Raw genomic sequence first — 17571 nt, forward strand, 5'->3', positions numbered from 1 at the left:
ATTGGATGACTCGATGCCATGCAAGAAAGAAAAAGCCAAAAAATGTGAAAGTGAAAATGAGACGGACAGTCACCTTTTGTAGGACATCTAACGCTGTAAGCACAGATTCCTGTAGGCTTGTCAACACTGCTTCAGTATAAGAGGGGAGGATGAAAGGAGAGGCATCCGAGCTTATAGGCACTGACACAGCCCCATGTAATATAAGCCCAAGCTTTTGTAGGTCATCCATGTTAAAAGCAGTTTTGATGTGCTGGTAAAGAGCTGGGAAAATCTGAATTAAAGCTGTGAGGAACGGCTGACTTGGGATAAAAGTCAGTTTGTCACATGTAGTTGGAGGCTTTGTACTTTCTGAACCAATTCTATACCAGGTGTTCCAGGCTGCCCACCACAGAGCGGAGTCTTCAATCTCATCCATGGCGATGGGCTGCTGCTCGGAGCTATTGTATCTGTTAAGTCTCTCTCCAGCAGAGTCCGCTCTTATAAGTGGTCTACCTGGACCAGCAGCTGTGACCGGTCCAATGAGAGCAGGGACAGTAACTGAAAGGCCAGGCAGGGCTTCCGGCCTATCAATTTCTCTGGTTGGGCTAACAATCTGCAAAATTTCCTGTAAGCTTTTGAGTGCGGCTAAAGAAACTTCATTGTTCTTGCTAAGAGCTGCAGACTGAATGTGATCCAGCAGAACATCCCAGGCCTTCGAAAAGTCACCTACATTAAAAAACAATGGAGATTAATGTAATCAAAATGGATATTCCAGAAACACCGCTATAAGTATTTTTCTTCAATGTTTCTTTATAATCTAAAAAAATGCAATAAAAATACATTACCAATCTCAAAGTGAAATCAGTCCATTTCTGTCAAGTTCTGCAGACAATGCATTAAGTGCATGCCATCCGCAAGTCGGAAACCTCCCCTTTCTCAAGCACAAATATGACTCGTGTGACCATGCTGATAATGCCTCCCGCCCAGCACTTTGTTAGTAAAGCGCTGGGAGAGGAGGCACTAGCGCAACCACACTGACCATGCCCTCCAGCACTTTGTTAGTAAAGCGCTGGGAGAGGAGGCACTAGCGCCACCACACTGACCATGCCCTCCAGCACTTTGTTAGTAAAGCGCTGGGAGAGGAGGCACTAGCGCCACCACACTCACCATGCCCTCCAGCACTTTGTTAGTAAAGCGCTGGGAGAGGAGGCACTAGCGCCACCACACTGACCATGCCCTCCAGCACTTTGTTAGTAAAGCGCTGGGAGAGGAGGCACTAGCGCCACCACACTGACCATGCCCTCCAGCACTTTGTTAGTAAAGTGCTGGGAGAGGAGGCACTAGCGCCACCACACTGATCATGCCCTCCAGCACTTTGTTAGTAAAGCGCTGGGAGAGGAGGAACTAGCGTCACCACACTGACCATGCCCTCCAGCACTTTGTTAGTAAAGCGCTGGGAGAGGAGGCACTAGCGTCACCACATTGACCATGCCCTCCAGCACTTTCTGCTAGTAAAGCGCTGGGAGAAGAGGCACTAGCGTCACCACACTGACAATGCCTTCCAGCACTTTCTGCTAGTAAAGCGCTGAGAGAGGAGGTGCTTGTGTCACCACACTGACAATGCCTCCCAGCACTTTCTGCTAGTAAAGCGCTGAGAGAGGAGGTGCTTGTGTCACCACACTGACAATGCCTTCCAGCACTTTCTGCTAGTAAAGCTCTGGGAGAGGAAGCGCTTGTGTCACCACACTGACAATGCCTCTCAGCACTTTGTTAGTAAATGCAGGGAGAGGAGGCACTAGCGTCACCACACTGACAGTGCATCCTGGTATTAAGTGCTCGGAGAGGAGACTGTGGCAGCGTCAGTGTGTCGGAACTGCTGGAAGAGTGATGAACATCTCAGGAGCAGGGGACCAAGGCTGGATAAGTATTACTGTTAGTGTGGTTATGTGAGATATAGTCTCTTGCGATCACACTTGGGACAGTTCGGACTTTCTGCATGGGCATTTCGTTTTAGTCAGAACTGTGGGTGTCTACTTTTTCTTCCCCACGACGCTGCCTTTTTATGACAGATCATCATAGTGGAATGAAGGTGCACGTCCACAGAGTTTACCAAAAGTAAAACGCCCTTCTGAATTATAAGAAAACGAACATATTTGGCACCAGTAATTTCAGTGCCTTGTATCTCCATAATACAGTGGAAAAAAAAAAAGGTAAGAAAGCATTTTATTTGGGGTCCTGGGTTCAAATCCCACCAAAGAGTCTGTATGTTCTCCCAGTGTTTGCATGGGCTTCCTCCGTGTTCTCTGGTTTCCTCCAACATTCTAAAGACATCCTGATAGAGAATCTAAATTGTGAGCTTCAATGGAGACAGCAAAAATGTATGTAAAGAGCGCTAGATAAGCAAAGCATAATAAATATGCAGAAATAAACAGTTTAAAAGGACATAAGTGCTGCTTCACTCAAACTCTAGAGCAACAAGAAGTTTGTAAAATAAGGCACCTTATCTTTATACTACATATGTACAGTCAAGGTCCCTTTGTAATAGAACATTATGCGACAGTAAGGCTATGTGCACACGTAGCGGAACTCTCGCAGAAATTACCGCGAGAATTCCGGAATTCCATTCCGCGGGAAAATCGCATTTTAAATTCCCGCGATTTTCCCGCGGAAAAACTAGCGATTTGCAAGCGTAATTAGCTTGCAAAATGCTAGCGTTTTCCAAGCGATCTGGAGCATCGCTTGGAGAACTGATTGACAGGTTGGTCACACTCGTCAAACATAGTGTTTGACGAGTGTGACCAACTTTTTACTACTGAGGATGCCTATGCAGCATCAGTAATAAAAGATAAAATATAAAAAAATAATAAAAAAAAAAAAATATTGTTATTCTCACCTTCTGGCGTCCTGTGCAGCCTTCCCGCCTCTCTCCACGCTCCTGGTCCCAGTAATCCTTTGCGAGAATGACCGCGAGACGTCGCACTCCCACGAGATCTTGACGTCATTGCGGTCATTCTCGCAAAGGATTACTGGGACCGGGAGCGTGGAGAGAGGCGGGAAGGCTGTGCGGGACGCCGGAAGGTGAGAATAACAATATTTTTTATTTTAATTCTATTTTTTACAGGGATATGGTGCCCAAAGCCCGGAGGACAGTCTCCTCTCCTCCGGACCGTGGGTACCATTCGCAAATGTTCTGCTTAATTTTCGCATGGTAGGCACAGCCACATGCGGGAAGTAAGTGGAACAATGCAATCCTATGGGTGCGGGATTGCCGAGATTCCGCAAAATTAATGAGCATGCTGCGTTTTTTACCGCGAAGCGATTCCGCCGCGCAAAAAACGCAGCATTAGCACAGCATTGCGGAATCCCATAGGATTGCATGGGATGCTTATTTTTCACGTTTTCGTGGCAAAATCGCGCGTTTAAAACCGCCTCGAAAACGCGAAAAAAACGTGATGTGTGCACATAGCCTTAATGACAGCTGACTGAGTCATGTTTACACAGGAGGATGAGCTGCTGTCAACGATGATCTTATGTGCTGCACAAACAAAGTCATTTAACCTGAGGAACGAGCATTTCGCTTGTTAATCTGGTGATTGGCAGCCTGTTTACACTGACTGGTTACAGAAAACGAGCATTCTTCAAGATAGTATTTCGGCCTAAGTGGTAAAGGGGGAATGAGGGCCCCCTGTGCTATCCCATGGATAGCTGATATGTGTATTGTGAAAAAGGTAAGTAGGTCTAGATAGTAGTTAGGTGCAGAAGGATTGGCTGCTAATGGTCACTGATGTAATGGTATCATAACCTTGACTTTTAATAAACACGATGGCAGTGGAATACAAAGTCCTCTGCTAGTCCCTGCCTGCTGTCTCCTACTTATGCCAATATTTAATTCCCACACAATGGCAAAACAAAGAAAATTAAATATTAGGATTCTCTTATGAATCATGCCTGTGTCTCCAAAGACAGGCCTTCTTTGTAGCCTGACTCTGCATTAGCTAATGGATGACGACAGCTAACAAGAGATTTCCCCCTTGATTAGCTCAAAATGGGCACCGTGATCTTACCTAATGGCTGTAAGAGGTATCGCCTGGTGTTGAATATTCGGGCTACACCCGCTAGGGTTAATACCCAGGTTTCGGCCCACTGTTTCTCTGCTGTGTCCCTGGAGTGGTGTATGAGGATGTTCCCACCTCCTGATTCAATCTTCTCCTTATCAGCAGTGGTAGAAGACTCTCGAACTTGATCTAAAAGGTGGAACAGAACCTAGAGCAGAGAAGAGATCAGAGAAAAGTGGTTTTTTTTAAGTTGTTATGAAGGCACAATGGCATAATCCACACTACAAGGAATACAATAATGTATGCTACGTAAGAGATTCTCTAAATATCACCATTTCCTGCTAGCACTTTCTATGATTTTACAGAGTTGGAAGCAGACAGAAAAACGCTGCCACTGCTCAAGGTGAGTATTCGCAACGGGTACCTACGGCACCAAGAAGTCATCGTATCAGCAAAAACTGCCAACACACCAACATAAATGCTGCACACATACAGACAGGACAAAAAAAAAAAAAAATGGCCAACCACTGCCCGTACCTTCCAAATGACGGTGTGCCATGTCTGATGCTGTAGTAGAGTTCCATGAGCCCCGACTGTAGAGAATAATGTCTGGCCAGCACTCTTTCTGACAGCTGGGCGCATGTCAACACAAAGTTCTCCCAATTTGGCATAAAGACACAACCATAGGCAATCGAATGGGGGCGCAGGGTGGAAGGGACGATTTAAAACTACTCCTTTCTCTTTTGCTTGCATCTGAAGCAAATCTTCCTCTCGGTTTAGTTCCTTTTCTATAGTTTCTCCTCGTTGGAAGAAGTAATCAGAGATATTCCACTGAAAACCAAAATCATAGCATGAAGTTAACACTGTACAAGTAGAGGTCACATGCTTTTTCACAGACAAATTTTTTTTTTTTTTTTACAATATCAAGCCCCCAAGTTCTCATCAGCGGGTGTTCATGAGTCGTATCCATTGGTGTAGAACAGTGTTCCCCAACTCCAGTCCTCAAGAGCCACCAACAGGTCATGCTTTTAAGATTTCCTTTAAAATTGCACAGGTGAGATCTGCTCACCCGCACAGGTGAGATCTGCTCACCCGCACAGGCAAGGATTCCACCACCTAGGCGATACTAAGGAAATCCTTAAAACCTGACCTGTTGGTGGCTCTTGAGGACTGGAGTTGGGAACACTGGTGTAAACAATAGGGGGGGGCTGCAGTTTGGTCATAAGGTGTAATAATGCCACTTCATCCCCCTCCGCTAAGGGAAGTTGATGAGTGAAGACCTAAAATGCCCCTTTGTCCTATTACGGGAGTAACAGCTCAATGTCAAAAGTTCTTTAACCCCTCCATGAACCCCTTTATTTACTGAGCAATTTTTCATTTTTGAGCTTGTTTTTTTCTCTCCTTCCATAAGCCATAACTTTATTTTTCCATCTATATAGCTGTATGAGGGCTTATTTTTTGGGAGGTGATGAGTTTTAGTTTTCAATAAACCCATCCATTTTACCATTATAATGTACTGGAAAGTGAGAAAAATATTCCAAGTGTGGTGAAATATTTTTAGATTCTGCATTTTTTCTTGTCCCCTTAGTACATACGGTTTGTTTTGATCAATTTTCATTGCTATTTTTGCCAATTTTGTGGCAACCAAAAACCATCAATTGTGTGTTGTTTTTTTTTCATTTTTACAGCATCGCTGGGAGGGGGTTGGGATGAACTAATATCTGGGCCTGATCAAGGAGCTTAAACGCAGCTGTCAGCAGGTAAGTCATGGCACGTGAAGTCTTCACTGTTGATTGGTGGGGGTCCAACCACTAAAACCCGCACTGATCATCAGAAAGTTGAACTTTTAACCACATAAGAATGGAGCAATAGTGGACATGCTCAAGCGTCGATCGATTCATTCCTACTCAAGAATGGAGTTGGGGGTCAGGCATCCGACCTGCTGTGCCTTCTTGTAATGGAGATACAAACTCCCTGGTCTGCCAGCTGCTACAGGTTCCAGTGATGGGGCACACACCGATCGGCAAGTTATCACCTATCCAGTGGATAGGTGACAATTTGTATCAACAGGACAATCCCTGTAAATCCTCCGCACGCCAACATATTCCTGGAAAAGGACTACCACCGCTTCAGTATAAGAGGAAGTTGTAACCTAGTAGTTTCCAGTACTCTGTGCCGTAACCCCCAAAAGGCCGTACTAGACATTATGGGTGCACGCTAGAGCATAATCGTACAGGGCATACCACGCTGCGTCACATCGCTGATAACATACACATACTGGAAGTAAAGGTTTGGAGACCACCATCACCATAACTATATATGAGCAAACTTACCAGCAAGCCAATAGATGTCAAACTAATATTCAACTCTTGATTCTGAAGTCCAAAGCTTCCAGCCACCTCTACAACTATTTGCAGGCACGTGCAAGGCATAGTGGGCAAGAAATCCGTCACAACCAACTGAAGGCACTGGAAGGCAGTCCGGATTAAAGACTCCCTAAAAGGGAAAGGGTTGTATAAGAAAAAGGTGGTGTGATGAAGAAAATGCAGGATATTTCTCCATATGCTCACCCCTGATCATTTCTTATTGCGCCAATAACTCCTAAAACCAGTGGCCAGCCAGGTCCGAGACTATCTCCTTGGTTCTGCAAAATCTGTAACACACATTCTAACTGCTTGTGGCGAATATCATGATGATTTATAGACGAAAGCTCCTTCAAGGGGTTCAGAAGAAGTAACTGTAGCCTCTAAGGGGGAAAACAAGGCTTCAATAGCACAGAGTGGATCTGTCACCAGATTTCACAATACAGACTATTAAATAGGTCTCAGACTAGATGAGGCTGGCATACTTACTTTAAAAATTTATGTCAGAGTGGCTGTACAATTTTTTTTTTTTTTTACGTTTTAGTTTCCAATAATAAAATGAGCATTTTGAATCTAGATCTATCTAAACTCATTAAGTTCCTTTTTAGTATCAGGACTATACAGCCTTCCTTTTGTAGATTTTCACAATAAGTAAACCACTCTCATCAGGTCTGAAAAATTGCTTTTATAACATATGCTGCTTATATTGTAAAGTAAGATTTAAATATACATAACTTAGCATACAAGAAAACAGTGTAGGTGACTGAACTTCACCAAAGAGATCAGACAGTCAATACCTGGTTTTGGAAAAGTTCAGGCTCATGCTTAAAAGCCAGCCCTGATTTTATTAGAGAGGTTAATGCTTCGGCTCCCCATTCTCTCATTCGCGAATTTGGATGCTGGCAAACCTGTGAAAGACATAAAATGAATCAACTAGAGAAAGAAAATATGCGTTTGCTCAAATACGAGAAACAGTCCCTGGTCCTGCAGAATATTTCACATTACCATGTTCTGTTATAAGCTTCTCAACTGCAACGGGATAATTATCTTGTCAAAATGTTGCAATCCAACAACTAAAATTGTGCGTACACACAAACATGTATCATTGTACCAACTCATTTATTCAGCATGCCATAAAAAGGAGGGTCTTGATCCAGAGCCCTGTAGTAGATAACATGGCTAAGGGTCTGCGCACCAAACTTGTTAATTTTTACAGAAGTAAAACACTAGGACATTTACGCAACCGTCAAAAGGGAAAAAGCTGCATGCATGTTTTTCTCCTGTCCAAAGTGAGAACGGGTAAGAAAGGGATCCCATTTTCCCAAAAGGCTGGCGTCATAGAAGTGGAATTGACATATGTCATGCATTTACAGGACATACTTTCACTATGCCACAAATGTCTCAGATGGTAATGCACCTTAAAGTTTTATTACAGCATTTGGGATTAGTTCACTACCTCACAGTGGGTTCCTGTATCAGAAAAGGTAAGTACCCCCCTAATTTAGAAAAACACTCAACTTTTACTACTCTAGAAGGTCATTAGTAAGTCATTTACACATTTGCAATCAGTCACATCATTAGTATTCCAGTAATTCCCAAATTTAATGCTGCCCCATAAAATGCTCCATAAATACCCCCCACATATTGCTGCTGCACAAGGGTTAGTGCTGCCCCATAAGATGCTCCATAAATACCCCCCATATGCTGCTGTACAAGGGTTAATGCTGCCCCATAATATGCTCCATAAATACCCCCCATAATATGCTGCTGCACAAGGGTTAATGCTGCCCCATAAAATGCTCCATAAATACCCCCCACATATTGCTGCTGCACAAGGGTTAGTGCTGCCCCATAAGATGCTCCATAAATACCCCCCATATGCTGCTGTACAAGGGTTAATGCTGCCCCATAAGATGCTCCATAAATACCCCTTATTTGCTGCTGTCGCTGCTGCAATTAAAAAAAAAATTATATACTCACCTCTCAGTCACTGGGGGCCAGGTGCCGGTGTCCTGAGCCCCCCGGCATCGGTGATATTTACTGTTCCATCGCCGTCCACCGCTGTGTCTCCTGGGTCTCTGCAGTGACATTCATTCATCAGAGGGCGCACATTGACTACGTCATCCCTCGGACCTGAATGTCACAGCAGGAGGACCCGGAGATACAGCCGTGCACAATCATACTCACCCCCCTCCTGGCGCACAGTCTTCTCTGCAGCCCCTGCTTCTCCATCATTCGTCTGCTTCCTGCATTTAGCGGTCAGGTGGTACAGCTCATTAAACTCATAAATATGCGCATATTCATGAGTTTAATGAGTGGTACCACGTGAACGCTGAAAGCAGGACGCAGAAGACCAAGGGAGAAGCAGGGGCTGTAGAGACGTGCCAGGAGGGGAGAGTATGGTCTCTGACACCCCCCGCTCCCCCTCCCACCCCTGGTATATGACTCGCGTATAAGACGAGAGGGGGACTTACAGCCCCAAAATGGCTATAATGACTGGACCCCCACCAGGGTAATTTGTTATACAGGGGATTTTTAGGGAAAGCCCCGTTAAGCAGGAATGTCATCTCTCATTTAGCTTTTAGGGTCCCAACCTCCGCAGTAAGGCAGTATCAATACATAGGATATCATTGCAGGGATGTTCAGAAGTTTTGGGAGGATGTGGGGGTGAGGAGGGTTGCCTGGTGATATATGGTACTCTATTTTTTTTTTGGGTCACCACAATATCACAAAAAAATAATGTAAGAAGCAAATAGTAATGTTTATCCCAAAATGATAATAAAAATGTTGTCTCGCCTTGCAAAAAATAAGCCCTCACACAGCTCTATCTAATAAGTCTCGAAAAATGGAGAAACAAAAAAGTTGTCATTTTTTTCACTAATAAAATATAAAAAGAAAAGCTGAACAAATACAACACTTGTTCAAAAGTATTCAAAAGTACAACTTGTCCCCTCCCCCCCCCCCCCCAAAAAAAAAAAGGCCCTCGTACGTTCATGTGGACAGAAAAAAGAATAACTCTTGAAAAAATGGAAGAATAACTCTTGAAAAAATGGAAGGAAAAAAAAAGAGGGGGGGAAAAAGATGGCCATTTCAGGAGGGGTTAATTGATATACAAAATAATTTAGAAACTTCTAAGCATCCTTCAGTTTGTGAATCACACAGCAAGATTATCCAGAAAATACTCCAAATGTATAAAAAAAAAAAAAAAAAAAAAAAAAGGCTAAAATGCAATGCTACATTCTGTTAAAGTTGCTTACATAAAAGTCTAAGGGTGTAGATCGCATTAAAGTGAATCTGTCAGCAGGTTTTTGCTATGTAATCTGACAGTTTAGTTTAGAAGCAGAGACTGTGATTACAGTGATGTATCGCTTAAGGCCCCTTTACATTTAGTGATGCACCAGCGATCCCGACAACGATACGACCCGGTCAGGATCGCTGGTGCATCGCTAAATGGTCGCTAGTGAGCTGCCACACAGGCAGATCTCACAGCGATGCAGCAGCGTTCGTTACTTACCTTTGAGACGCGGCGATCCTGACATCCTCCCGCCCGCCTCCACGCGTCGCTCGTCGGCGCCAGCAGGAAGCCCAGCTGGAACCGCCCGACGAGAAATAGAGCTGCGCGATTAGCGACAGACAGCGGGGGAGCCGGTCGGAGGTAAGTATCACACATAGCGATATCGCTGCTGCGTCACGAAATCGGTGACGCTTTAGCGATATCGCTATGTGTAAAGGCCCCTTTATTGTGGTGTGTTGTGCGGTTTCAATACAATCAGTGTGTTATCAGCAGGAGATTATCAGTACAGAACAGGACAACTGGCTTCATGCATCCTAGTCCAACCACTGATTAGCAGCTCTCTGTCACTATACAATGTACACAGTGTTATACAGTGTGGGCAGAATTTTACACAGCTCAAAAACTGAGATCTGCAGCAGTATTACAGGATTATTCGTTTTTAGTGCACCACTGATTCCATGGTGATGTATGCGAGAATGGATTACAAACAAAACACAAATGTAAAAAATATGGAAAACAAACTAACAGACTGGTATCGAAAGGAGAGGGTATACACTGAACAGGCTAATGGGAAAAGACAGTAGGTTAGGGGGATGTGGCAGCTTCGGTAGTGGGGAGGGGGTCACTGTCATTGCAGGCTGTAAAGTTTATTGAAATGGCGGGTTTTCAAGTTCCGTTTGCAGCACAGTAAACAGACTCGATCATAACTGTTGCACCCAGTAAACTAAGTGATACATAGCTGGAATCAGGGTCTCTGTCCTTACCTCATGCTGTTGCCAAATTACATAGAAAAAAACCTGCTGTCAAGATTCCCTTTAAAGGGTTATTCCCAGTTCAGTAAATTATCCATGCAATAGGGATCATTTCTATGACCTACAGCAATCCCGAGAATGGGGCTCTAGACCCTGGAAATAGGGCTCTGCATCTGCCCACCTGAGACGAGCGGAGGTGAGCATGCTTTACCTCTGCTCCATTCATGGTCTATAGGACTGCTGTAGAAAGCGGAGCACAGTAACATGCAAACACGTAGCAGATTGTGCACATAAGATGCATGCAGAGCAAACGTACCTTCTGAGCAGGACAAGAGCAAGCAGAGGAAAAAGACAGATACAGCATGAATACAGTGCACACTTCTCGCAAACCTGAAGTCTGAAATCACAGCCACATAGTCAAAGAAAACAGGTGGACTATAAAGAGTGAGCGGTGCTGCTGCGCTCTGCTCTGACCTACTGATGGAGGTCCTGGATGAGACGACTACTGCACAGTGGTCATACTTAGCTGTGCAAGCTAGAAAGCTCTAGAAGTATAGAGCCACGCTGGCATTTTACAGATGAGTGTAGTAAGGTGCAAAACATAGCGTCCATAAACCGCTGAGAGCTTGCACTGTACATCTGCCTTTCTCCAGTTTCGGACAGATGATGATCTACCACGTGCGGCAAACGGTCACACTAACGGAGTAATGCGACACTACATGGCAGCACTATGTGTCAGGACAGCGCCCATGCAGCATAGAAGGGTAGCTACTTCATGTGAATGACGCCTTAGGGTAGTCATCCTAGGGATGTGAGAGTTTTCCAAGCATTTTTTAAGCTGTATTATAAATAGGTCAGAAAACATTTAAGGGAGTGGGTCATCTAGATTTTTGAACTAATCAAAACATCATAATAAACAGGTGAGAAAGAAAAACGTTACAAAAAAATTAAAAATGTAAAATTAATTTACACAATGTAATTTTACATAAACACACCCCCTTTAAGAGCAATAAAGTGAGAAATATGTTTAACGCTCTAGGACAGAATTTACCTCGATTAAATGTCCTGTCAATGGCCTCCACAAGATCTCGATCCTGTGCATATTCACTAATCCAGTCTCCAGTAACTTGGCAATAGCAAAGAGAGAGGGCTCCTAGTAGAGAGAATGGCATTAGAGTACATGAAATTAATGGGGGCATTGGCAATTAGTCGTCACATATAAAGGCAGTCGCCCTCCAAGCAAACCGGCTCACGATGGCATTTACATTATAGCTTAGAATCAAAACAAAAATGGAAGTTATTTTATTTAAAGGCCAGCACCAATCAAAACCAGACAAATAGAGGATTTCAGAGGAGTACAGCCAAATACGCTGCTGAACCCTGTCCTAGGAAATACCAGTCAGAAAAGAGAAATAATTGGCACTAACTAGCAAGATGAAGTTTCCATTTATAGTCTTTCAATGGGAGACACTATATAAAGAAGGATTAGGAAAATTGACTGTTAAAGGGAACTGGTCACACTAGTTACCTACCGATATAGGAGTAATCCGCAGATAAATAGTTTTTAAATCTTACCTGGTTGGGGAAGGAGGAGAAGAAGAGCGGTGAACAGTAAACGGCTGTATAAAAATTAAAGGACTGGAGAGAGCTGACTGGGATGTTAAATGAAATCTGTCAGCAGGTTCCTGTATTGTAATCTGAGAGAAGCATGATGTAGAGACAGAGACCCCAATTCCAGTGCTGTATCACTTACTGGGCTGCTTAATACAGTTCTAAATGAAGCTGCTGACAGATTCCCTTTCACTTCGGCACCAATGACATAGTCCTCGGCCTCCCCTTTGATGCAGGCTCCAGAACTGAGCATGCATCTTTCCCCACACTTGTTGGCAGATTTAATCCGAAATCCATCTGTAGCTGTTAAGCAGTTAAATGCTGCTGTCAATCACTGACAGCGGAATTTAACATTCGCTGGCCACAAGTCCCACCCATTGGCAGAAGACCCCCGTGCCCGTCATTACTATACTAATGTGAACACCAGCATGTAGGTGATGTTCATACTGGATCGTGATTTTTGCTATATATAGCAGTGCTGAATCCTAATCCCTATGTATAGCACAAGGGATCAGACGATCGCTGCTTCTACTCTCCTAAGAGGACTATTGAACAAAAGCGAAGAGAAGAAAAAAAAAAAAAAAAAAAAAGTTCAAATCAGCCCCTTTTGCCACATGAAAAATAAAACAATGGAAAAAAAATAAAAACACACATTTGGTATCGCTGCGTTCAGATCAAAATACAAATAAATTAATCCAACTGGTAATCGGCATAATGAGAAAAAAAAAACATCAAAACTCCAGAATTACATTTTCTGGTCGCCGCAACATTTCAATAAAATGCATTAAGAGTCAATCAAAACATCGTATCTACCCCACAATGGTATCAATAAAAAGTCAGCTCAGTGCAAAAAATAAGTCCTCACCAGGCCCAGATCATGAAAATGGTTTGAAAAGCGGCAGCAAATGCAATAAAAAACAAAATATACAGGTTTGTACCCGTGTACTCATATGGATCTGGAGAATCATAATGGCAGGTCAGTTTTAATATATAGTGGTAAATAAAAAAAAAAAAAAAAAAATCCAAACAATAGTGGAATTGCACTTTATTTTGCAATTTCACAGCACTAAATTTTTTCTTGCGGTTTCCAGTACACAATATGGTGTTGTTAAAAAGTACAACTTGTCCAATAAAAAACAAGCCCTCACATGGCCATATTGCTGGAAAAATAGAAAGAAAAGTTATAGCTCTTGGAAGGAGGTAAGGAAAAAACGAAAATGAAAAATGGCCTGGGGGAGTGAAGGCATTAAGAGTTAACCCCTTCTCCTGAAATGTAATGACAGCGAGCTCTCAGCACTGCAGGACAGACTCCATGGAGAGGAATGTACACTATCTCTCATTGTAAGTCAATTGCAATCCTGCTTTTTTCATGCTGTCTAACTAATTGAAGCAATTTAAGAACACCCCTCTAACACTCAGCTCTGCCGTGGAAGAACTCTATCAAACTGTCCACAGCACAGACCCTGGACACCAATACCGGGGATAGCGGTTGATTACTGGGATATTGGAGGGAGATCAAGCAATAGCAGGAATTATGGCAACAATACAAAGCTACCAATTCATTTGTACCCTTCAGATATGCTTAAGCCTCAAGGTGATCAGTTTTATACTATGACATCCAAACCCCAAGAAAGTGTCAGGATATGTCAGCAGCAAAGACAATACATCAGTTTTATTCACAAAGAAACTGAACTACTTTGCCATCAATCCTGAAGTAACAGACTATTACATGAAAACTTGGACTCTGAACACAGGGATCCCTGTGTATCTCTCGGAGCTTCCTCAGGGGTTCTCAGGAGGCCATCTGAGCGCTCAGCAGATCAGATCAGTGCTGTCAGGACCATGTATTAGACATTGTTCCAAAGCAAACATCAAAAACACGTATGGCAAATACTCCCAATTTCTATACAAGACCAATATCCTGTATTGTAGGTCTGATGATTCTAAGCCTCACTACATGCTTAAGCTTACTGCAGCCGCTGCAAGGCAAATGCTTGGTTATTGCCAGCAGTGAAGCCGGGCCCACAGAGGCCAGCTGAGTACAAGGCTGACTTCAATTAAGAGAGTGATCGTGTTAATCACACCACCCACTAAACACAAGGAAACTGCATGGAAACTTCAGAAAGGAGGGAAAAAGTTACAGGATCATAAGACTACATTCCCACGATGAGCTTTTGATGCGTTTTTAACGTTTTGTATTTTTGTTGCATCAAAAACGAAGGGTCTTACAGATCCAGCAAAGTAAATGGGATTTATAAAAATCTCATGGCCACTGTGCTTTTTTTTATTTTTTATAATCAGCGTAAACACCCTTTTGTTTCAAATCCGCAGTGCGTCACATTCTCTTGTGGGTACATAGTTTTCTGCGCAAAATTTCCCAAAAAACTTGCATTAGGTGTGGAAAATCTGCAGTTAAAAACGCATATACATTCTCAGTGTGTTTTTGTGGTGGAAATGTATCAAAAACGCATGTAGTCCGCTCTTAAGTATAACAATAAAGTTTTGTCAAAGAAATACCAGGAAGTATCAAAAACAAAGCAACTAGGTGAAAAGAACGACACACCAACAAGAGACAAAAAACAGCGTCAGAAATGAGATAAAAGCGCATGGTAACTAAATACATGCAATGGGGCAATGAAAAACCACAAATAACCCAATTTACATAATGGGTGCAGAAATTCTGCAGCATCAAAAACTCACCAAAAGCTCATTGTGGGAACGTAGCCTGATCCTAAGGAGGATTATAAAACTATTCCACCCAACAGAGAGGTTGTCAGGACTTTAATACTGATGTCCTAGCCTTAGGCCATGGTCACACGTTCAGTATTTGGTGAGTTTTTTACCTCAGTATGTGTAAGCCAAAACCAGGAGTAGAACAACCAGAGGGAAAGTATAATAGAAACACGTCACCACTAGAGTTGAGCGATACCGTCCGATACTTCAAAGTATCGGATCGGAATGGATCGGCCGATCTTAAAAAAAAAAGTATCGGTATCGCCGATTCCGATACCGGAAGTCCCATTCAAGTCTATGGGACTTCCGGTATCGGAATAAGAAAAATCCTGTTTTTCCCTTGTACAGCCTCTGGGGTCTGTACGGGCCTTTCGGGGGGCTGTGCCGGCCTGCCAGGGGGTCTGTGCAGGCTCCGGTGGTCTGTGCAGGCTCCGGTGGGCTGTGCCGGCCTGCCGGGGGGCTGTGCAGGCTCCGGGGGGCTGTGCCGGCCTGCCGGGGGGCTGTGCAGGCTTCGGGGGTCTGTGCAGGCATCGTCCGATGGGACTACAAGTCCCATCGGGCGATGCCTGCTACCATGACAGTGATTGACACATTAGCCAATGATGGGACAGTAGTAGTCCCATCATCCGGCTAATGTGTTGAATGTATAAAAAAAAAAATAAATTACATGCTACATACATACAACATGCATGCTACATACTACATACATGCTACATTCATACTACATACATACTACATATATACTACATGCATGCAACATGCATACTACATATATACTACGTGCAACATACATACTACATATATACTACATGCAACATACATACTACATATATACTACATGCATGCAACATGCATACTACATATATACTACATGCTACATACATACTACATATATACTACATACATACTGCATGCTACATACATACTACATGCTACATACATACCACATACATACTACATACATACTACATATATACTACATGCTACATACATACTACATATATGCTACATACATACTACATACATACTACATATATACTACATACATACTACATACATACTACATGCATGCTACATACATACTACATACATACTACATGCATGCTACATACATACTACATGCATGCTACATACATACTACATGCATGCTACATACATACTACATGCTACATACATACCACATACATACTACATACATACTACATGCTACATACATACTATATATACTACATGCATGCTACATACATACTACATGCTACATGCATGCTACATACATACTACATACATACCACATATATACTACATACAATACATACATAGACATACAGTACATATAACATAGAGTAACATACTTACCAATACTTGTCACATTGTTCCCCGAAGCCATTGTCTTTTACGGAATAAATATTAACATAACAAACCACAAAAATACTCACCCACGATCCGAAGCAGTCCACGAGTGTGTCCCACGACGATCTTGGGTAGAGAACTGCAGCATCAGCTGTTGCTGCCGTTCTCTACGGGCTGCAGGAATCCAATGACGGAAGGTAGGTATCCTTCCGCACTGTATTCCTCCGCCACTTAAAAAAAAAAAAGTCCCTAGTCTCACTTTATGCCATTGCTGCGTGGGAATTTCCCACACAGCAATGGCATAAAGTGAGACTAGGGACTTTTTTTTTTTTTTTTTAAGTGGCGGAGGAATACAGTGCGGAAGGATACCTACCTTCCGTCATTGGATTCCTGCAGCCCGTAGAGAACGGCAGCAACAGCTGATGCTGCAGTTCTCTACCCAAGATTGTCGTGGGACACACTCGTGGACTGCTTCGGATCGTGGGTGAGTATTTTTGTGGTTTGTTATGTTAATATTTATTCCGTAAAAGACAATGGCTTCGGGGAACAATGTGACAAGTATTGGTAAGTATGTTACTCTATGTTATATGTACTGTATGTCTATGTATGTATTGTATGAATGTATTGTATGTAGTATGTATGTAGTATATATGTGGTATGTATGTAGCATGTAGTATGTATGTAGCATGCATGTAGTATGTATGTAGTATATATGTAGTATGTATGTAGCATGTAGTATGTATGTAGCATGCATGTAGTATATATGTAGTATGTATGTAGCATGTAGTATGTATGTAGCATGCATGTAGTATATATGTAGTATGTATGTAGCATGCATGTAGTATATATGTAGTATGTATGTAGCATGTAGTATGTATGTAGCATGCATGTAGTATGTATGTAGTATGTATGTAGTATGTATGTGGTATGTATGTGGCATGTAGTATGTATGTAGCATGTATGTAGTATGTATGTAGTATGTATGTAGCATGTAGCATGCATGTAGCATGCATGTAGTATGTAGTATGCATGTAGTATATATGTAGTATGTATGTAGCATGTAGTATGTAGCATGCATGTAGTATATATGTAGTATGTATGTAGTATGTATGTAGTATATATGTAGCATGTAGTATGTATGTAGCATGCATGTAGTATATATGTGTTATGTATGTAGTATGTATGTAGTATGTATGTAGTATGTATGTAGTATG

General features: G+C 42.6%; 1 protein-coding gene across 2 annotated transcripts in view; it reads right to left on the minus strand.

The window, feature by feature from the left end:
- Positions 1–17571, minus strand: part of MON2 (MON2 homolog, regulator of endosome-to-Golgi trafficking) — a 139786-nt gene that overhangs the window by 45326 nt on the left and 76889 nt on the right. For both annotated transcript variants that reach the window (XM_073556966.1, XM_073556967.1), the window contains exons 20-26: positions 11715–11816; positions 7195–7305; positions 6605–6780; positions 6368–6530; positions 4572–4865; positions 4044–4242; positions 74–705 (exon numbers count right to left, since the gene is read on the minus strand). In XM_073556966.1, the coding sequence (XP_073413067.1) occupies positions 74–705; positions 4044–4242; positions 4572–4865; positions 6368–6530; positions 6605–6780; positions 7195–7305; positions 11715–11816 (1677 nt within the window). The remainder of the gene's footprint in view (positions 1–73; positions 706–4043; positions 4243–4571; positions 4866–6367; positions 6531–6604; positions 6781–7194; positions 7306–11714; positions 11817–17571) is intronic.

Source organism: Dendrobates tinctorius, unplaced genomic scaffold (assembly GCF_039654945.1).
Source record: "Dendrobates tinctorius isolate UK_male_01 unplaced genomic scaffold, ASM3965494v1 ptg000241l, whole genome shotgun sequence".
In the NCBI taxonomy this organism is placed as follows: Eukaryota; Metazoa; Chordata; class Amphibia; order Anura; family Dendrobatidae; genus Dendrobates; species Dendrobates tinctorius.